This window comes from Dermacentor andersoni, chromosome 5 (genome assembly GCF_023375885.2).
Source record: "Dermacentor andersoni chromosome 5, qqDerAnde1_hic_scaffold, whole genome shotgun sequence".
Classification (NCBI taxonomy): domain Eukaryota; kingdom Metazoa; phylum Arthropoda; class Arachnida; order Ixodida; family Ixodidae; genus Dermacentor; species Dermacentor andersoni.
Genome location: NC_092818.1, coordinates 94,748,581 through 94,771,415, shown reverse-complemented (window position 1 = coordinate 94,771,415; position 22,835 = coordinate 94,748,581). Strand labels below are relative to the sequence as shown.

At 46.6% G+C, this 22,835-nt stretch overlaps 2 protein-coding genes across 2 annotated transcripts in view; one reads left to right on the top strand and one right to left on the bottom strand.

Annotated features, from left to right (window-relative positions):
• LOC126530902 (uncharacterized) overlaps positions 1-22,835 on the top strand; it is a 174,594-nt gene that overhangs the window by 17,847 nt on the left and 133,912 nt on the right. The gene's annotated exons all lie outside the window — the stretch shown is intronic.
• LOC126530903 (corticotropin-releasing factor-binding protein) overlaps positions 1-22,835 on the bottom strand; it is a 121,585-nt gene that overhangs the window by 5,550 nt on the left and 93,200 nt on the right. The window contains exon 7 of the mRNA XM_050178229.3: positions 271-427. Within this exon, the coding sequence (XP_050034186.1) occupies positions 279-427 (149 nt within the window). The 3' untranslated portion in view covers positions 271-278. The remainder of the gene's footprint in view (positions 1-270; positions 428-22,835) is intronic.

Sequence of the window (22,835 nt, the reverse complement as noted above, 5' to 3'; positions counted from 1 at the left end):
CGGCTTAGTGGCTTAGAAGCATCACCCGTGGTGCTACGAGGGTTTCAGGTTTTCGCGAAGTCTGCGGCTCTTAACGAGACGCTGTGAACAACTTCACGTGTATGTGCCCGTATGTGCGTGTTTGTGTCCGCGAGTGTGGGTATTCTCAGCTTTCCCTGCCAACATGTCGGAAGCACAATGCGAGGACGACAGGCAGCCTAACGTCTCCAGTTTCTCGTTTAATCCATCGTCCTTCTACAACGCGCAACTTTCGCTCTGCTGCATGCTCACCTGTAGCGTCACACTGTCATTAGGGCCTTGGCGCACAGTCGCACGCGTTCTCTCTCGATGATGGGCTCGTAGCCGAAAGTTATGGAGTCCTCGAATCTTCCAGTGGACACCAGGCGCACGGCGGTCGTTCCGCATGGAATCCCGATGGCTTTCTTGCCTGCAGTTAAAGAGAAAGAAAATCGCACAGAAAGAATATGTTTTGCTGTTTACTGCTGACCCCGACTCCGTTGTTTGAGTGTCCTTTTTTTTTTTCCTTTGAGAACTTATAAGGTTCTATGGTCCGGAACGGAAGCAGACGAGGTTGTAGCAGGTTACAAAAGTGGTCAAGAAATCGGCAGAAGACAGAAGACAGACATGTAAAATGGCGACGGAGTAGTCAAACACCGCAACTTTAGGAAAAATGTCTTTCTTTCTTCCGTCTTTAGCGTGCTCATTTAACGTCTAAGCCTAAACTATGGGTCTAGAAACATTTTAGAGGCACGTTTATTGCGCCTATAAATGCCTATTTCGATGTGGGCGTATATATTACATCTTGAGAGCTCAAAAATGTCTTTCTTGTCTTTTGTCCTAGCCTTATTTTCATTGCCTCAAGCCTGAAGTGTACTTTACTTCGCTCTTGCTGTACATTTTCGGCAGTGAAGTAATTGTGAAATTTACATTAGCTGCGAAGTATAACACATTTGCTTGTACTTCAACAATAGCTCTGTGTTTGTCTAGTTGAGCGCTGCGCTCCGTGGTGGCTGCACCGTGCAAGGCCACTCACGTTTGCACCTTCGCCCGTCCGGCAAAACACCCGTCCAGCAAAACGCCCAGCCCGCCTCCGTTTAACGGAATACCAGATACGCTAAAGCACTCTAATGGACTGTTTTAGCAGAGGGTTAACAAATATCGACCGGCGGCTGCTACGACTGGGCACGTGCGACGTTTAGCGGGCCTCGGTATAAGTTTACCCGAACGCCTTGCTGTATGCGGTGTTTGTGCAACAACATGGCAGCGCAGGCTGATCGCTTCGATCCTAATTCGGCCGTGATGCTTTCTCACCATCCCTGTGGCAAGAAATAAAAAGGTGAAAACGGCTATCCCTTAGTCTAACGCACGCTGGAGACAACCTATAAGCCCTGTTTTGTCCTTAATAATCGAATCAGCCCCTTTTGGCTCTGCTAGTCCTAGACAGACGCCATCATTCCCATCTAATAAATGGTGCCACGTGACTGTACATGCAGAGTTAATTGACGCTCTAAGCGATAGGCGCCATATGTTATATGATAGTTGACAGACGTTTCCGTGTCAGTGGCCTCTGAGATCGGGCGGTGACAGCGCGTCGTCCTTCTAAGCCGCTCTAGGCCTACCAGCGTCAAAACAAGCAACCACTCAAAGTAATGACGACAAAACAGCGCTCACAGTTTGTCCTCAGCGTGCAGCTGAGACTAAGCGATTGTAGATCGTACCATTTTTTTCCTTGCTGTAACGACAAAGTGCAAACATCACGGCCAAATTACAACATCGATGCGGGCAGCCTCGGTGCTGCCATGTTGTTGCTCAAACACGGAACGTTATGGTAAACTTATACCGGAGCCCGCTAAACTCCGCGTAAGCGCAGTCGTGAAAGCTGGTACGCGGTAAAGCTCTAATAAAAAACAGTCTGTTATCGCTAATACGGTCCGTGGTTCGCCAGGGATCATTAGCTTGGACATCCTCACCGCCTGCCCTCCTATCCGCGAGAGGCGCAGCGATATTAAAACTATGCATCGAAGTTAAGCGCACGCGGTGCCCCCCGTTGCTGTCATTGGCCGTGAATGATATGCGATGCCAGATTCGCCTCAAACATTGCGAATCGAGTAGCAATAAACATGTATAAACTTATTGTTTCGCAGTGCACTCTAACGCCGTAATACAATCGTATTTTTGCAGACGGAACAGTTGAAGTGTGGAACACTCCTTCTGTGACTACTTTCTACCTGTACAACCGAGGAGGTGCAGAGATGAGCATGGGTGAAATTGGTGCGTGATAAAAAAAGATAAACCATCGGTGCATACGAACACGGTGTAGCTAGATCAGAGAGCAAATGGAGATATCCGATATTCTAGTTGACATTAGGAACGAAAAAAAAAATGGAGCTGCGCAGGCCGTGTAATGCATAGGGCAGATAACCAGTGGACCATTAGTGTTACGGAATGAGTGCGAAGAGAATGGAAGTGCACTCGAGGACGGCGGAACATTAGGGGGCTGAGGGGGGGGGGGGGGGGGGGAGGTTGATGAAATTAGGAAATTTGCGGGCGCAAGTTGGAATCAGCTACCGCAAGATGGGGGTAATCGAAAACTGCTGGGAGGGGCCTCCGTTGTGTGGTGGACATAAAAGTAGGATGACGATGATGATTTTCACCTCGTTTGTAGTTACCATTGTAGTATGTAAACTGCTACGGTTTTATGGATGTCACATATTTTATGTATTTTCTATGTATTTTCTATGTACTGCCCCCCTTACTCAAGGCCTCAATTTGAGGCCTGTAAGATATTTTTAAATAAATAAATAAATACACAAACACACAAAGGTCAACTGTTCTTCAGCCTTCTTTACCTGCTTGATGCCTATACCGCCGGAATACTCGTGCGATGTCATAATAAAACGTTTTCCACACTTTGTATTGGCACTCCTGCGCTGCTGCTAGATAGGTACGATGCGTGGTCTTAAGCAATTAAGGCTGTCATAGTAAGTTCTGCTTGCAGTTACGTGACATTCTGGAAATATATTTAGAGAAATGACAAGACGGTGGCTTCAGGAACTGTTGTTACGCTGCATGTGACGTTAGCCATGAACGGGCAGAGGCATAGATGAATAGAGACGGCATGGATGATTTTATATGTGCACTCATATGTTGCTGATTTATATGAGGCGCGTTTATTCATCGCTGCCGTTTTTGCAAGTTTTTCAATAAATATTGTTTGTGCCGTGTACTGGTTATCAATGCTGAAATGATCAAATCTAAGCTTCTTCTTTTCAGTAAAGCTAGTCTCAAATGGCTTTTAGACGTATGTGTGTTGTCACTTCACAACTAAGAACGTCTACGTCTCTGCGCTCATCCCATCCTTTTAAATTGCTTCACAAGATTAGTTTTCTCCCCGACAGTTGGACTGAAGTTAATATAACGCGTGTTAGAAATCGGGGACACCTCAGCATTTATTCATTGCTGCAAGGCGGTAGGCGATTTCGACCTTTCTTTATTTCATTCAGTCGTGCCTTAGTGCGAGTTGGCTCGACTCTGCATAATAACTTGGCTCTGACGTAGGCGAACGCGCGCGGAGTCGCTTTGCCCGACTCTAGCGCACATCGGTGCCACGTTCTGACGCCTGAACCCACGGAGCTGTTTTGTTGTGCCGACGCGCTTCGTAGGCGTAACGAGGAATGATGAGCGTGAAAATTGAGCTCGCGACCGCCTGCAGCCCGCCAGCCAGCCTTGCGCGGTGGCTAACACGAAGAGATGCAGGACGTTGTTTTTCTCCCAGAGAAAGACGGTTTCGCCCGCTGCAGGGGCGAAACCGCGCGACCTTGTTGCGTATAAACCACGAGGCGTCGTCGGAAGGACACGCTCTCACTCTCAATTCCAAGTCTGCGTCAGTTGTCACCCGCGCGGAGCGTGGAAATGTTCCACATGTGCTGCTGTTCGGCGAACTCGTGTTGCACCCTCTCTCCGCTTGGGTGCGCCGATTGTACTGTCTGTACAGAGTTATTGTATAGGAAGCACAGTAACTGTACAGACAGTACAATGTCTGTAGATGACGGGAAGCTTCACGAAGCACCCTATCTTTCTTTCTTCTTTTCTTTTGTTGAAATTTCAGACGTTTTGCTATGCAGTGCCCAAAATATTATAACAAAAGCCGCAACAAGCTTTCGCGCTCAAGCCTGCCACGGCGCTAGTTATCCTTGTGGAGACTACGAGCTTTTGAAATATATACGTGTAGGATGTGAAAGCGGTACGTTCCAATTCGTTATTGCGTCGGCCCCTTTACATTTATCTATCTTCTCTTCTATCGAACGGTTCTTCCTTCTTCATCCAGGATAGCAATATAGTGAAGCGGACGACCTTTCTGGTTAACCTCCCAGCATATACCATTTCTCTATCTGTTACGTGATTTTCCACTACTTACCTTTCTATAGATACTGTCGAAAAACATACTATCTAGCACTGGTGGTGGTGATGTGAAGAGTTTGAGAAATTCGGGAAGCATAATACAGGAAAGCGACGTAATATTATTGGTGGAGGAGCGCCAGACAAAGTACCTAATAGACGGGCAAAAAATGGAGGGCCTTAACGGTTAGGAAATGGGAAACGTTACGTGCTACACGTTAGAGGTACGCGTGTCATCACACCACTGCAAAGTCGAAGGCCGCAAACATCCATCCGTAAATTGCGCTGACGGACACGCAGCTTCCACCGGTCACGTCAGGTGGCAATCGAGAGAGTGATTCCGGCTTGGCTCGTCAAGCGTGCCGGATGGCTCACTAAGCCGAACAGGTGGTGCCGAAAAGCTCGTCTGCTCGAGAGCCGAGCAAGTTTTCGCAGGGCCGTCTGCTTCACGTGGCTCTGCGGGTGACGTCTCGGGACAAGAGACTCGCGGACCTCCTTGCTTAGCTGTAGATCCATTGACGACACCCCGGCGTGCCATCACACGCCCGTGCCGGAGAGTGGTCGGCGCCTAACGAACGCTCTTTCGAAAACAGCTCCGGCTTCGGCAGAACGATTGCGCGGAGGGCGAGTGTACGAAGTACCTTCAAGACACAAAGTAAAAGCATTCCCAAATGGAGAGAACGTCCAGCGTTACAACTTTTCCCCGACCCCAGGGTCCATTAGGTCGGCTCTCGCGACGTCGGCTCGCGCTTCTTAATAGAATTTACCGTGGCAGCCTATCCAGCGGAGCAAACGGACTCGAGAAAGCGTTGACTCACTTTGCAACTATACGTGTTGTTCTGTAGTGCTTGGCTGCGCACGTACACGCCGATCAGGTATTGCCTGCCTTAAGTTTGGCATTGCTCCGATCGAAGTCCTAGACATATAGTGCTAGAAGAGAGCAACGTGCTTTACGGGTACTAATCTCGGTAAGGGATGGACAATTATTCGCTTCTATAAATGCCACACTGACCGATGGCGTAAGCTAAAGACAAGTATACAAAACGTCTTGGGCGATGGAGAATGCTCGAGTTACTCACCGCAGCAGAGCTACAGTGAACCTGGCTTCGCTGCTTCTTCATTGCTGTTTGCAACTGTATTCTCATGACTCCTGCCGTCTGCTTTGATTTTTTACGCGGAGCTAACGCGAAATACCGATCGCAAGAGCCACACACAGATTTGCGCCATCGCACTATACTAACCCATGGAAAAGTTGACGGGTCGCTCAAACCAGCACAAAAAAAAAAAAAAATTGCACTTTCATTTGACGCTCCAAGCAACTACAGTATAATTTTCATACTTTGCAGCCAACGCTGTTTATGCTGCCGAAGTTGTGTTGCCATAAAGCTTACGCCTTTTATTGTGATTGAGTTTAGGACCGCGACGGCCTTTACGCAGTAACCTAATTCTGTGTAGGTGGCGACTGCAACATATGACGCGCGTTCATTGCATGCGGCAAGAGTATTTGCTCATGCGATCATTGGTGACAAATAAACACACGAGCATTAAAGTCCTCAAGCAACAGGGGAAAAAGAAAGCTAGATCAGGTACACAGAAAGGTAGAATGATCCCCAAGCAGTACGTGGCATAGAACAATTCATTATTGTATGCATTATTGTAGCCGCCTGGTGCCACTCTTAAAGCAGGGCAAATCCCCATTAGAACTCACCTCTTACCGCCCAATAGCGCTGGCCAGCTGTGTAGGAAAGATAATGGAACGAATGATCCTTGGCCGCCTGGAATGGTACCTTGAATACTACAAGATTAATCCGATTTCCATGGCTCGTTTCCGACGTGACCGCTCTTCCATCGACAATGTAGTTGATCTCGTTTCATATGTCCAGCACGAAAGTCCCGTAAGCGTTTATCTGCAGCTTTATTCTTAGATGTGAAAGGGGCATACGATAACGTATTACATGAGGCCATTCTCGCCGCCCTTGCGACGGTTGGCCTAGATGGTCGAGTTTTTTTGTGGATTGCAAGTTACCTATCTGCAAGATCATTCTTTGTGTTAACTAACGATGGCCCAACTACGCGACGCTATACCAGCAGGGGCGTTCCTCAAGGCGGTGCTCTCAGCCCGACGCTATTCAACCTCGCTCTTGTTGGACTTGCTGAATACTTACGAACTACCATCAAAATTTCAATATACGCTGACAACATCTGTGTCTGGACTTCGGCAGTCACACGTCCTCAGATACGTGCGCGACTTCAAAGAGCGGCCACTTTGACAGCGAACTACTTGTGTAAACAGGGTCTCAGCATATCACCAGAAAAATGCGCACTAGTAGCATTTACTCGCAAACCGATGACGCCTTATGTCATCTCAATCAATGGGCGGACCATTTCCTATGTCCGAACCCACAGATTCCTTGGCGTAATTATTGACCGAGACCTCTGTTGGAGCCCGCACGTGGCCTACATGAAACGGCGCCTGACAGCAACTTCCCAGTTGTTTAAATACTTGACAGGAAAGACGTGGGGGATGTCAGTAGACGCAATGCTTAAACTCTACAGAGCTCTCTTTCTCGGTTTTCTAAGATATAGTCTACCTGTACTGAACAACACCTGCAAGACAAATATTCGTGTTCTGCAGGCAGCACAAGCTCAAGCACTCAGAGTCTGCCTTGGTTTGCCCAGATGCACGTCAACAGAGGCAACACTTGCGATTGCTCGGGACTATCCAATGCGAACTCACATTACGGTGGAAGCCCTGAGAACGCACATCAGACATTTTGCACGTGCCCCTTATCACCACCTTGCAGCACTACCTTCAGACAGGCACCAATCATCATTCTCTAAAACTATCATCAAGTACAACGACAAACTTCCCTCGGGCTTCACCGCTGCATCTAAACCATCGATACCCCCTTGGTATCTTATCAGCCCCACAGTCCATCTCAGTGTACCAGGAATCGGGAAAAAGTTTGAACACTGCTGGCGACTGCAGCGACGCAGGAGGATATAAGAGCACTGGAAATCCTACGCCCCTTCAGTGGGCACGGTGGAGCGGCAGCCATGCAGTCGCTCAAAATCCCGATCTTGCTTTTTGTGCAGTTTATCGCTCGGTCTGGCACGTGGCTACAACCTTCGGATCCAGCGATCACCGGCTGTCCATCACCAGCGTTGCTGACGGTCCCGATCTTCAATAATGCGTCCTCATGTCATCAGTTCTGCTTTACCGGGCACATTCCTTCCATGGTCAGCGGGTCGACAACACTGCTGGCGACTGCAGCGACGCAGGAGGATATAAGAGCACTGGAAATCCTACGCCCCTTCAGTGGGCACGGTGGAGCGGCAGCCATGCAGTCGCTCAAAATCCCGATCTTGCTTTTTGTGCAGTTTATCGCTCGGTCTGGCACGTGGCTACAACCTTCGGATCCAGCGATCACCGGCTGTCCATCACCAGCGTTGCTGACGGTCCCGATCTTCAATAATGCGTCCTCATGTCATCAGTTCTGCTTTACCGGGCACATTCCTTCCATGGTCAGCGGGTCGACAACACTGCTGGCGACTGCAGCGACGCAGGAGGATATAAGAGCACTGGAAATCCTACGCCCCTTCAGTGGGCACGGTGGAGCGGCAGCCATGCAGTCGCTCAAAATCCCGATCTTGCTTTTTGTGCAGTTTATCGCTCGGTCTGGCACGTGGCTACAACCTTCGGATCCAGCGATCACCGGCTGTCCATCACCAGCGTTGCTGACGGTCCCGATCTTCAATAATGCGTCCTCATGTCATCAGTTCTGCTTTACCGGGCACATTCCTTCCATGGTCAGCGGGTCGACAACACTGCTGGCGACTGCAGCGACGCAGGAGGATATAAGAGCACTGGAAATCCTACGCCCCTTCAGTGGGCACGGTGGAGCGGCAGCCATGCAGTCGCTCAAAATCCCGATCTTGCTTTTTGTGCAGGTTAGTAAACCCCCCTCTCTCTATTGTAAGCGGACTAGCAACGTCTGCCTGCTGCTCCTACCGTGCCCAAGTGTGCTCTTTCAGTGCTTGTGCGAATGCGTATTTCTTACGAAACTCTTAATGTGTTGCGGTGACGTTGAACTCAACCCTGGTCCTACTAACAAAGAAATACTTGATGCTATCACTAAACTTTCTGAAAACGTTGACCACCGTCACGTTGAGCTCAAGGCAGCTCTCGACGACTTAAAGACAAAGCAGGAGGTCTTAGTACAGACCGTCGCTAATCTATCAGTAAGATTATGCGCGGTTGAATCCTTTGTCGAATCATTCGACGGTTCTGCAGCTCTTAATGATGCACCACGTCTAATCACCGAAGCTGTCAGAATGGAAGGCCAGGCACTCAATTCTCGACTGGACGATCTTGAAGACAGGTCGAGACGAGATAATCTATTGTTCTTTGGAATACCGGACTGCCCGACTGAGACATGGGCTCAGTCAGAAGGCCTTGTTCAAGACGTTTTGTCTCGTCACCTTAAAATACAAATTTCCGACTCGGAAGTTTCCCGAGCACACAGATTAGGATCCTACACAGATAAAAAGACTCGGCCAATTATCATCAAGTTTTCGTCGTCTAAAGTCAGGGATGCAGTCTGGGCGCAGAAATACAAGCTCAAGGGGACTGGTGTATCAGCTAGCGAAGATTATTGCAGAGCTACGCGAAACTCAAGGAGGAAACTAACAGAATTTGCAAAGGTAGCCGGGAAGACGTACTCTCTTCGCATGAATAAACTAATCATGGACAAAAAAGCGTACCTGTACTGCTCAGTAAGTAACAGCGTACGCGAAATCGCTTCAGCACGATCAGTGGATACGCAAGATAGCGCTGGTACTGTAACTGCACGTGCTGGCACTTCCAGTGCATCATAGCTATGCCCGCCCAGATCCTGCGCAAAAGACTCCTCTATTTTTCTTTCCAATATACGGAGTATTCTGAATAAACGCGTGGAATTGTCTTCCGCTATTGATTCCTGCTCTGCTGACATTGTTGGTCTAACGGAGACTTGGCTTTCTGCAAAAGTTAAAAATGAAGAAATTTTGGACTGTGAAAAGTGCTACAAATTTTACCGATGTGATCGTGATTACCGGTCTGGTGGTGGTGTTCTGCTGGCGGTTACCGATAGTCTTGCTTCCCATGTTATTCCAATTGTATCCTCGCTTGAGCTTGTGTGTGCGCGCGTGCTCATTGATTCTCGCGAAATAATTTTTTGTGTCTGTTATCGGCCACCAACTGCATCATTATCGTTCTGTAATGAACTGCACGATGTTGTCAATCAGCTGTTCGTCCGATACCCAAAATCACCCCTCTTCTTACTTGGCGACTTCAATTTTCCTGACATCAGATGGGAACGAGACTCGGTTTCCTTAAAACACAACTCAGCTGAAAGCAAAGAATTTTTAACTTTTTGTCACGACTTCAACTTAACTCAGCTCGTTCACTTTCCCACTCGCATAACTTCCACTTCCGCTAATATTCTAGACTTAATACTTACCACTACACCCGACCTAGCTACCGCCTTAACTCATTCACCGGGAATTAGCGATCACTCGATAATTCACTTCACTCTACGGGCAAAGATTTCTAAGAAAAAAACTAGGGTCATCCAAGACTGCGGCAAAGCAGACGTAACTGGAATGAATGGGGAATTTCAGGTCTTTGCTGATCGGTTTTTCGCCGGTTTTGAGCAGCGATCGGTTGAGGATAACTGGTTGCTTTATAAAAACAAACCCTTGTCTCTTATTGATCGTTTTGTACCTAAAAGGAAAGTTTCATCATGTACTCGCTCACCATGGTTCAATAACATGTTAAAGCGCATGCGCAACAAAAAGAAGCGGATATTTCGACGCGCAAAATTCACAGCCAGAATAGACCACTGGTCTTGCTATCAAAAATTTAACAGAGAATTCTGTACTGCGCTCTCAAAAGCCAAGAAGGAATTCTTTGATAAAAATCTTCCTTTGCTACTTCGTTCTAATCCCCGTAAGTTTTGGAGCATTATTAACGGTACTAAAACGACACACATTCAGTTAATCCAATCTGATGTCCCAGTAATTCAAAGCGAATGCTGCAATGTTCTGAACAATGTGTTTGCTACTACTCATTTTCATAAGAGCACTCCCACAGTATTTCCGCATATACCAAGAACCAACTTCTTCCCAATGGATTATATCGCTATTGATGCAGTTGGTGTCGAAAGGCTGATTGTCAACTTAAAAGTGTCTTCGTCGGCCGGTCCAGATTGTATTTCATCAAAAATGCTGAAGTGTACACAAGTTTATTCTGCACTGATATTGTCAAAGCTTTTTCAACAGTCATTACAGATGTCTACACTGCCCTCTGATTGGAAGATAGGGAAGGTGGTCCCTGTGCATAAATCTGGTGATGTACATTCCCCCAATAATTACCGCCCCATATCATTAACATCCATTCCAGTAAAAATTCTAGAGCATATAATATACTCGCACCTCATTGAATTCCTGGAGTCCAATTCCTTCTTCAGCATTTATCAGCATGGATTCCGTAAGGTAGTTTCGTGTGAAACGCAATTGTTATGTTTTACTAACGACTTGTTCATTAACGCGGATCATGACTTTGATACTGATTGCATATATTTAGATTTTGCTAAAGCATTTGACTCCGTTTCACACGATCTACTTATCTTCAAGCTCAATCAACTTAACATAGACCCCAATGTACTTGCATGGATAAAGGAATTTCTCTCTAACCGTAGTCAGTATGTGACGGCTAACGACTTCTCTTCACGTAATTCTGCCGTAACATCTGGTGTCCCGCAAGGGTCAGTTTTGGGCCCTCTGCTCTTCTTGATTTATATTAATGATCTTCCTACTTGCCTTTCTTCCTCAACTGTCCGACTGTTTGCAGATGACTGCGTGGTTTACCAGAAAATTACTAACCATGACGATTATCTCAATCTGCAACGTGATCTAGATAGGGTATTTGAATGGTGCAGTCAATGGCTCATGACACTTAATACAACTAAATGTAAAAGTATGCAGGTTTCTCGCCACAGCACTAATCACTGTCCGCGTACTTACCGCCTCAATAATATTCCATTACCATCTGTTGACAGCTATAAATACCTTGGTGTTCACATTTCTTCTAATCTATCGTGGAATACGCATGTAGAATTTGTAACTAACAACGCCAATCGCATGCTTGGTTATCTGCGTCGAAACTTTTTTGATGCCCCATCGTCCCTGAAGTTAACACTTTACAAAACCTTGGTACGTTCTAAATTAGAGTACGCATGCGCCATATGGGATCCTACTCAGACTACACTCATTCAAACTCTTGAAGCCATTCAGAATCGCGGCGCACGTTTCATCTTGTCGAATTATTCACGTCATTCCAGTGTCACATCTATGAAGAAAACCCTAAACTTGCCTGACCTTTCGTTGCGTCGAAAGTCCTCTCGCCTTAGCCTTTTTCATAAAATCTATTATTATAACAACGAGATGAAGGACGTTTTGTTCCAACCACCTCATTACATATCTTCAAGGACCGATCATCGCTTCAAGGTGGGGCTACCTTCTTGTCGCACAAAATTGTGTAATGACTCTTTTGTTCCTAGAACAAGTGTCGCATGGAACCACCTCCCCTCCACAATCGCCAGCATTGCTGATGACCACCAGTTCAAGATCGCTTTACAAGACGCCTTGTAATACTTCTGTTTGTTTGTTTGCTGCACGCCTTGCCATTTCTTCCCCACTCCTTTCTGTAGTGCCTTTGGGCCCTGAAAGTATTTTAAATAAATAAATAAATAAATAAATAAACTGTCGTCGCCTGTGCTGAAACAACTGTCTCTGCTTCTTTTGCACGAGAGGTACGCGGACAGTGAACACCTTTATACTGATGGTTCCACAAACATCCAGTGTTCGTCCGGTGCTGTGGTTGTCCCAGCAAAAGCTATTACCATCAGCTTTAGGACTGACCACCCAACAACATCGACATCTCCTGAACTAGCTGCTCTTCGCGCTGCACTTCGTTTCGTCAGTCGGGAGCCACCTCGACAATGGTCAATCTTCAGCGACTCATAAGCAGCCCTACAATCTGTACTATCAGCTCTGCGTCGCGGGCTATTCGAACAGCTCGTATTCGATATTAGATGCCTCCTCCATACATCACAGGAGAAAGGACACCACGTGACGTTTCAGTGGCTGTCAAGTCACTGCGGCGTCACTGGAAACGAAGACTCCGATAATGCCGCTCGGGCAGCTCTTGAAGACGCACAAGAAGAGGCCATACAGCTTTCACGATCCGACGCAGCTAGCAGACTTTGAGTGCTTGCACAGGAGATCACGCTCTCTCTGTGGTGCTCACCAAACAGCCAGACCAATCAGAGCAACCGTCAATACCACCTGCCCTCTTTGATGCATCTCGATATGCCAACTGCACTCCGCCGAAGAGAGGCGACTCTGCTTTATCGCTTATGGCTAGGGGTGGCTTTCACGAAATCGTACTCCTTCCGCATTGGAATGGCCGACAACGCTCTCTGCAATGCCTCTCTTTGTGAGGAGACGCAGGAACACATTCTGTGCGACTGTCCTGAATATAATGTTCAGCGACAGTCCCTGGCATCCGTTCTAGCGCACCTTGAAACTAGACCATTGTCCCTCGACACGACTTTCACATGCCGCCGACAGAAGACATCGCAGGTGAAGGCGACGAAGGGACTACTTCGGTTTTTGAAAGAGACGGGATTGGACAAGCAGCTGTGACAGTGATATCATGCACCACGCCAGATTGATGGACTCCAACGCACGATCTGTGTGTGCTGTGCTATGTGCTCTCTCTCCCCCATCCCTCTCCCATGCGTAGGGTAGCAAACCGGTTAAGCTAAACTGGTTAACCTCCCTGCCTTTCCTTCTCCACTTTTTCCTTCCTTCCATATGCTGTCGAATGTTGTCCGTTTTCACGTTAAAAAAATAAATGCTTCATACAGTTCGCGTCCGATTTCGCCCGATGTCAAGCGAAAAAAAAAAAAAAACGTGGTCTTCTGTTGGGAGCGTTCCGTTCGTCGGCGCTCATCTTTCTTTCGATAGTGAACATGAAGCAACGGTCTCAAACTGCAATTTCTCTAATGCACAGAATTTACGTTAAGCCTCATGACGCGTTATAGTAATATACGTTAAGTTATTACTTAAAATGATGCACTATTTTTAATCGCGAACTCCGGAGCGTAGCAGTGACGCTGCACAGCGAGGAGCTCTGGGGCGCAGTTCCCGTGCTTCGTCTCGATTTCCGAGCTTCAATTTCCAGGCTGATAGCTTTTAACATGCACGATAACTGCGTGCAACTAAACGCGTCTTCCCGCTGCAGCATACGGGCTCGGCGCGCGCTTTATAAGCTCCGCAAAGGTGTGCGCCCGTCTTCCGAGGAAGGTTACTTGGTTGTAGACCGCGGAAGAACACGCTGTTAGATACGCGCTAGCGGCACAGGTATGTAAACGGCACGAGGTTTGACGTTCAGGGCTCGATGGCGAACTTGGCTCCTGCAGGTTCAAGGCCACGCGTGACTCTTTTAGGGAGCTGCGCATTGCCAATCGCTTGCACCGGCGTATTTTGTGGTTCTTGGCTAACAACGCAAACGCGAGACGCAGTGCCCCATGCGCGAGGAAAACGGACGTTGACCCCGTTCAGGACAACGACGAGGATATCGCTTCTCCTCGTCGCGTACTCTGTCCTGTTTGCTGCAATTGCGCTAATACCCAAGCGCAATAAAATGTCGCTAAGTGGGCCAACCCGTCGTGCACCTATCTGTTTTGCTATCTGCTGCACTCGGCAAGACAACTGTGCAAGTGCTACAGTCTGCAAGGCTTGCAGTTGCGTGAAAGCTGTTAGCAACGAGCTACTTCCGGAAACAATCACCTACGCCTTCAATATGGGGCTCAATTTCGCCATCGAGCCCCGGATTCCGATCCCTGCACTGATGTCACTCGATCGTGATGCGCGTTTGAAACTTAGCCTTTACACGTAAAATCTCAGAATGCAATTCTCTTATGTGTCACTGCGTATCTGCCTGTTTTCACCATAGTCATTATTAACCCACGGCCCTCAGTCCCCAGCAGCTGCGGAGCACCTGACCAAGGGGATGGTCAGACTTGTAAAGTAGCAGAGGGTGCTAAGAATCTCTGGACCCAGACAGGCCGCCACAGGAAACTGACCCTGGCAGCCTTTAACACCCGAAATTTCTTGAGTGAGGCTGGCTTAGCAGGACTCTTTGAGGAACTATCAGTCATTCTTTTCGATATCATTGGCCTTAGTGAGGTTAGAACTGGTGAGGCTTATACAGTGCTGACTAACGCACACGTCCTTTGCTAGAGATGACCACCAGATAAGAAGTTATACGGGGTAGGATTCCTAATACATAAGGACATGGCGGCCAACATTGACGAATTCTACAGCATTAACGAGAGGGTAGCAGTAGTCGTAATCAAACTTAATAAGAGGTATAGATTAAAGGTGGTACAAGCCTACGCTCCAGCCTCGAATCATGATGATGATGAAGTAGATCTGTTTTGTGAAGACGTTGAATTAGCGATTAGAAAAGTGCAAACTCAGTATACTGTAGCAATGGGCGACTTCAATGCAAAAGTGGGAAAAAGCAGGCTGGTGAACAAGCAATTAGCAACTATGGCATGGATTCTAGAAACACTCGAGGAGAGATGTTGGTAGAATTCGCGGAAAGCAATAAGTGGCGAATAATGAACACTTTCTTCAGGAAGCGCTGGAACAAAAATGGACCTGTAAAATCCCTAATAGTGAAACAAGAAATGAAATGATTCCATACTTTCTGCCGATTCCAGCATAGTTCAGGATGTAGAAGTGTTAAGTAGGGTAAAGGTGCAGTGACCATAGGTTAGAGAGCTCTGGGATTCGCCTCAATTTGAATAGAGAAAGAGTAAAATTGGGCAACGAACAGACCAACCTAGACGCAGCAAGGGTAAAACCAGACCAATTCGAGTTGGCACTTGCAAACAAATATGCAGCCTTAGAACAGAGAGATGAAGACATAGAGGCAATGAATGAAACTATAACTAGGCTGGCATCAGACGCAGCAATTGAAGTCGCAGGCAACGCACCAAGGCAGCCAGTAGGTAAGCTCTCCCAAGCAACGAAGGACCTAATAAAGAAACGACAAATAATTAAACTGTCTGACTCAAGAGATCATACAGAATTCGCTCAATTGTCAAAACTGATAGACAAGTAGAAAATAAAGGATATTCAAAATTATAACGTAAGGAAGACTAAGGAAGCAGTAAGAATTGGACACAGCATGAAATCAGTGAGAAGAAAACTTGGCATAGGACAAGCCAAGATGTGTGCAGTCAAAGATAAGCAAGGGTAATATCATGAGCAATTTAGAAGATATAGTAAAAGCAGCGGATGAATTCTTTGCTGACCTGTACAATGCCCAGAGCAGCGAGGATACCTCCATTCGAAGTAGTAATGAACAGGTTACATCTAGGCTCCTTCTATAACTTGCGATGAAGTTAGAAGAGCCTTAGAAAACATGAAACGAGGAAGAGCGGCAGGAGAAGGTGGAATAGCAGGCGATTTATTCAAAGATGGAGCAGACATCATGCTTCAAAAGCTTGCGGCTCTTTATACGAAATTTATCAAGACTTCAAGGGTCCCAGAGAACTGGAAGAATGGCGACATTATACTAATCCAGAGAAAAGGAGAGGTTAAAGAAGTGAAAAATCATAGGCCCGTCAACTTACTTCCAGCATTCTATAAAATATTCACCGAGATAGTTTCGAATTTAATAAGGGCAACGCTTGACTTCAGTCAACCAAAGGAAAAGGCATGTTTGAGGAAGGGATACTCTACAATGTATCCACTTCCGTGTCATCAATCAGGTTATTGAGAAATCCGCAGAGTACAATCAGCCTCTCTATATGGCTTTCATAGATTACGAAAATGCATTTGATTCAGTAGAGATAACAGCAGTCATAGAGGCATCACGTAATCAGGGAGTACAGGAGGCTTACGTAAATATCTTGGAAAATATCTACAAAGATACCACAGCTACCCTAATTTTCCAATAGAAAAGTAGGAAGATACCTATAAGGGAAGGCGTCAAACAAGGAGACACAATCTCTTCAATCTTATTTACTGCATGCTTGGGAGAAGTATTCAAGCTATTAAACTGGGAAGGCTTAGGAGTAAGAATCAACGGCGAATATCTCGGCAACCTTCGGTTTGCAGATGACATTCTCTTGTCCAGCAACACGAGGGACGAGGACCTTAACAGAGAGAGTGTAAGAGAGGGTCGGGAAGATGAATATGCAGAAAACAAAGATAATGATCAATAGCCTGGCAAAGGAACAAGAGTTCAAGATCGCCAGTCAGCCTCTAGAGTCTGCGAAGGAATACGCTTACCTAGGTCAATTACTCACAAGCGACCCTGATCATGAGAAGGAAATTTACAGAAGAATAAAAGTGGGTTCGTGCGCATACGGCAGGCATTATCAGATCCTGACTGGAAGCTTACCATTATCATTAAAACTAAAGGCGCACAATCCGTGCATTCTGCCGGTGCTAACATATGGGGCAGAAATTTGGAGACTGACATAGAAACTCGAAACCAAGTTAAGGACTGCACAAAGTACGATGAAACGAATGATAGGCGTAAGGTTAAGAGACGGGAAGAGAGCGGTGTGGATCAGAGAGCACACGGGGACAGCGGATATTGTAATTGATATAAAGAGAAAGAAATAGAGCTGTGCAGGTCATGTAATGCGTAGGTTAGACAACCGAAGACCATTAGGTTTGGAGAATGGAAGCCAAGAGAAGGGAAACGCAGTCGAGCATGGCAAAAGGCTAGGTGGGGTGATGAAATTAAGAAATTCGCAGGCACAAGTTGGATTCGGTTGGCGCAGGACAGGGGTAATCGGAGATCGCAGGGAGAGGCCTTTCTTCTGCAGTGGACTTAAAAGATGATGATGATGATGATGATGACGACGACGACGACGATGATGATGATGATGATGATGATGATGATGATATAAAAATATATTATTCATTGCACACCATCGTACGGATAGATGGGTAATCGCATTAAACTCTCCAATCAACTGCAAAGGATGGATGCGCCGCCAATTCTTTTTTTTTCTTTTTCTTTTCTCGAGGCAGGCCGCCTTAGGCACAGTAATTAAAAACGTTGTAGCGGAACCAGCGACAATGATTATGAGTGTAAGCGAATAACTGAATGCTTCTAGAAAGCTATTCGTTTCATTAAATAAATGGTGCCCTTGACGGCGTGTGTTTGCCTAGTGAGGATATTTAGGTAGCGTTTCTTGTTTCATTGCGTAATTCTGTACACAACAAAGCCGTTAAGTATTACATATGCAGCGGTATATAGCATAGGTGGACAGTGCACACGTTGTCTGGGTTCATCCGCTCTTGGAATCTAGTGCGAAGACAGAGTGCGCATAGAAAATCAAAGAAAGAATTGGGCCTTTCGGACTCGACAACATGCTGAACAACAATTTTTTTAAATATGACAAAGCGTGCTATGTGGCGCTGTACATTGTAAAATATCTTGTACCATTTAATGTGCCAGTTTGTACCATGACTAAGCTCCTTACCTATAGACCGTTTTTTTTTGTATGCGCCGCCATATTGTGAACGCAGTGGTGCCGCCTATGAGCAGCGCCATACTGGCTTGGGTAAAAGCGGTCTTTTGCACGGCAGGTATACGCTCGGCGGTAGGTTCTGGCGTTTGTTTTCGTGGTCGTGCGGTCTGTTTAGTATGACGTGCGTCTTCTACGTGGTAAACGGTTCTGTGAGGCGTGCTGAAGTGATTTAAGGCGTCATGGCCGGAATTTATGCTGGCGTTGAGGTGGACGGAACACTCAGCGCGATGTGTGCGCGCATATTTGAGCCTACAATCAGCCTGGGAGATCAATTGTGTATTTCTGAATATTCCAATCACTAATGTGACATTATTGCAGTATTATTCTCTATTCTTAAGCTGCGGTTTAGGAGCCATGAAACATACGCGACGATCGTAACAGCGTGGGTACCGTTCTGCTACGATAGGAGCTGTGATGTTATACTTTGACAAGCGTTCAAACTATTCGCTGCAGGTTACATTGTGTGACTACTTGGTTGGATGGATGAGGTTTTCGCCCCTGAATAAAATAGTTTTGGCAAGTAATAGCAGCATACCTTTCAGTCTGAATTAAGCTTGTCCAGCAAAGGGACTGTTTACGAACTGCGCGAGCGTCCTAAGCAGTGGTAGGTGTTGGATTACAGATTTGTTCTACATACCGCATGGTCCAAGCATACGGCATCAGCGGTTATATATTTATCAACGTTGTGCGACGTGACTATGCGAGGTCGCATTGCGGCGTTAGCCCGTTTTCGCTTGCTTTTTCGAGAAAGAGGATGATAACCGAAAATGTTTTTTTCGGTTGTATTCGTTCCGTTCTCTACGACGCACTCAAACGTATTACTGAAATTTTGTTCTCAAAAATAGGCATCGTATTCTTTTTATGCAATCCCTCTCATATGTTATGACTGTATACAGGCCAAAAAGGCCATGCCGAATAGCACAGCTTACATATGTATCGTGCTGCTTCACCAACCGCAATGATCGCTGTGTTGAGCAGCGCCATCGGCCTCATCCAGCAAGGCTAGCGTAGACATATGGTAATTTGAAGCCTACTAGACTTGAAATGCGCGAGAACGATGCCGGTGCATCACAAATATTTGATAGCGCCTGCAGCTTAGGTGTTTCGTGGTTGCCTTAGGTTGGCTGTGTACGAGCATGCGCTCTTATGCTTTATGTTTTAATCCCTACGCCAAGCGATCAGATAGTGAGCAGATTTACCATTTCATGCTGCTAATACAGAGGCACCGGTTTTCTTCGTTGAATTAAAACCGATATAAGCAAAATAGTTCACAACACATACACACACCACGACTGATAATGTGCATACACCGCGGCTGATAAAGCGCGTAACATTCTTGCGCCCCCAAGAGATATTTCCGCCTATACTGTAGTTACCGATGCACCGAAAGGCTTCCCTGACGACCTTATATGAACGGACGTGGCGTAAATTTCACAAAGTACCATCTAATACATCTCGAAATCGTTCCGTAGCACGCGACAGCAATACTTTCAAGCAGCGCCGCGCCGAATCGCCCAAGCCAGAGAGGAGGAAAGGCTCTCTGCGCGCCCTATCCTCCTCGCCCAATGAAAAGGTCTATAATGCTGTAACAATTTTTGGGTGTACGACTGCGAGCTCCAACTAGAGCTGTGATTAGACAAGCCATTGTTGAAATCTGTGTATTAATTCCGGCAACATTGTGTGCACCGAACTAACAAGAACGTTGGACAGCGATAGCTATCAAAGTTTATTTCACTGAATTTTCTTGTTGGGGGGGGGGGGAGTCTATCACCGTTATGATCACGTTTATTTGCCGCAAAATTCACAAACAGAAGAAAGCCTTATCTTTCCCTGTCGACAATTTGGGTAAAGGCATTAGCGGTGGGGAAAGAACAAGTACACTGAACGGTACAAGAGTGTCTACTGCAGGCACGTAGCCAAGGGGGGGTCCGGGGGGGCCGCCCCCCCCCCGAAATTAAGACACATACCCCCTCCCCCCTCTCCGCCCACGTCACCACTTCTCACACACATTCCTAAAGCGCCGCCAAATCAATGTTGAGACTTGACAGCTATTCGGTGGTCAACATTTTGTTGCCTTTTTCAGTGCTTTTGGATGGCGGTAGTTATGGGCGTCTCCTGGGATGTGAAGGCCAGTTTCCTCATCAATTCGGTGCCCGCGCGATTAACTCGAGATGCATTCAGTTGTCACCATCTATTCAACGGTCACGCGCATCGTTGTTGCTTCGTTAGTTCAACCTTCTTCGTCTAGTCTGATCCAGGGACCAGGAAAGGGATAGAGTTCGTGGTCAGCTGGTCTGTATGAGCGTGGAACGAGTTGCGGCCAGAGAAAATGCCAATTGCGTTTAACTTTTCTTTTTGTTTTATTATTTGCTCGAGTGACGGCTCGCCGCGACGCTGACAGATCCTCGGAACCATATACCCGTGATATGGGTTAGATAAGGTGGAAAATAGTATAATGCGAGACAGCATCCATCATCAAACCCTGCAATAACCCTTAAACTCATAGGCAATATGGCTGTCGTCCGTTAATTCATCTGGTGTTTCCCTAATTCTACAGCACTTTTCGTGCTGTACAATTGGCAAATGGAAACAAGAGTCTCAAGGAGCTGAGAAATTAAGCGATCTGCTAAGAGAGAGGGCCGAGACAACAGCCAAACAAGAAGGAAAAGCGAAAATTAACAAATTTAGCCATTGTTTATGAAAATATTTATGGATCAACACCTGTTTATTTAAAAAGGAAACAGAGAAAACGCCACCGGAAATGGAGGACAATTCCGTGTGTTCTGAATGACGCTTCTACAGTTATCATTAGAGCCGCCCAACGTAGCCACTTCTCTGCTGTGCTTATGTAGGTGTTTTTCTAACCTTTCGCGGTGGGCGCATTACGTCTAGAATCGCAGCTTCCTGCGCTCTACGCGGTTGTACGCGACTGGCGGCCACGCATCGTTACGCAATTTCCCAAGCAACAATACGAGTTGGTTGTGGCACTTGTTAGAGCAGTAAACGAGGGATCCAAAAGAACTGTGAGTGTTCCGCAAATGTATATTTCTGTATAATTCTTTCAGAGCTAATTAAAAAAAACGCTACTATAGTCGCATACAACTGAAGTCTGCAATGAAGCCTCGCCCACACCCTCATAACCGCCAGCCACTGTTCTTCCGCGAGGCTGCAAATAATTCGCACTTGAAACTTTTTTCTGTTACCCAAATAAGGCGGTAACTACAAAAATTAAATTATTAGCGCGTAATTTTATACCTTTTCCTTCGCCTGTTATAGTGGAATGGCGAATTCCTAATTCTTTATTGAACTGAAATAACATGCTTGCTTCGCTACAACTATTTGTTGTGAAGTTTCACTTCAGTTGGCAGTGAAGTTTCATGAGTAAAACGGGCGCAGCAGTGAAATGAACAGCGGCGCAGACTATTGAAGACTCCATACATTTTGTCCATGTTTGTTGCACACCTCATTTCTTCTGCCGATGAAAAGACTCTTTACGAGCACCAGACGCTCCGGAGGTATCAAGTACGATGCCATTTTGAAAAGACCGGCCGCATGACGACGATTTTGTTGGCTTCTGTGATTGGCTGGCGGAGTAACCTAACTCCGCGCGGTCCGTTTGCCTTTGTTGCCAACTGCTGCTTTTTCAGTTCTATTTTACTAACGTAATCTTTATTTTACTTTTGCTTCTTTATTTGTTCCTGGTGCTTCTTTACTGCGCGAGTCCATTTAACATAGTTCTTTGTTTGTCAAGTACAGGAGAGGTGAATCGCACAGGCGTACGTGTAAAATACACCTTATTTCCGTTCTTTCGTGGGTTTATGCGTTTTTATGGCGAATGGTGGGCGTTATTCACATTTCTACTAGTAAAGGTAATCCCCCCCTCATTTGCATCAAAAAGTTACCTTGGGTTGGGCCCCCCCCCCCCCCCCCCCCCCCCGAAAAAGATCCTGCGTACGTGCCTTGTCTACTGTGCATCAGTCCACAGCAACGAAGGAACAATATTGAAAGCACGTGACCCTCTTGCTTCGGCGTGACAGCTAACGTGTTGTTCGCGAACAGTGCACGTCGGCTAATATGTTGCACAGTGTATGGAACAGGGCCCATCGTCCGTGCACCATGCCCTGGCCTGAGTCACCAGGCACCATAATGTTGACCAACACCTATTGTGGGCGGGCGCATGGTTTCAGAAAGGCCGGTTAAACTTCCGAACCGTTACGTGATTAGCGGTGATTCTCGCTATAGACGCTATTTACCAACTGCATTCTTAGTGTCTTAAAAGGCAAATCGGTATTGTGTAAGACGTTTTAGCATTAATAAAATCTTAGCGTGCAGGCGCGGTAGGACTCCCGTCACCAGGCTTCTGCTGGTGTATATCTTGACATGTTGGCACACAGTTTTGCAACTCCTCCGCTATAGTATGTTCGGAAGCGAAGCGAGGCCCAGTTTAGCTCAACTGGTTTAGCTCAACCGGTTTGCTACTCTACACATGGGAGTGGAATGGGGAGGGATGAAAGATGGGGAGGAGAGAGAGAGAGAGAGCACATGGCACAGCACACACATCGTCCGCTACAGTCCGTCACTCTTGCGTGGTACGTGACATCACTGTCACAGCCGCTGGTCCAAGGCCGTCTCTGTCAAAAACCGAAGTAGTCCCTTCGTCGCCTTCAGCTGCGATGTCTTCTGTCGGCGATATGCGAAAATCGTTTCAACTATTGTCAAGGTGGAATTTAAGGATTACAGATAGCATGAGTGCAGGCTAGAGATGAA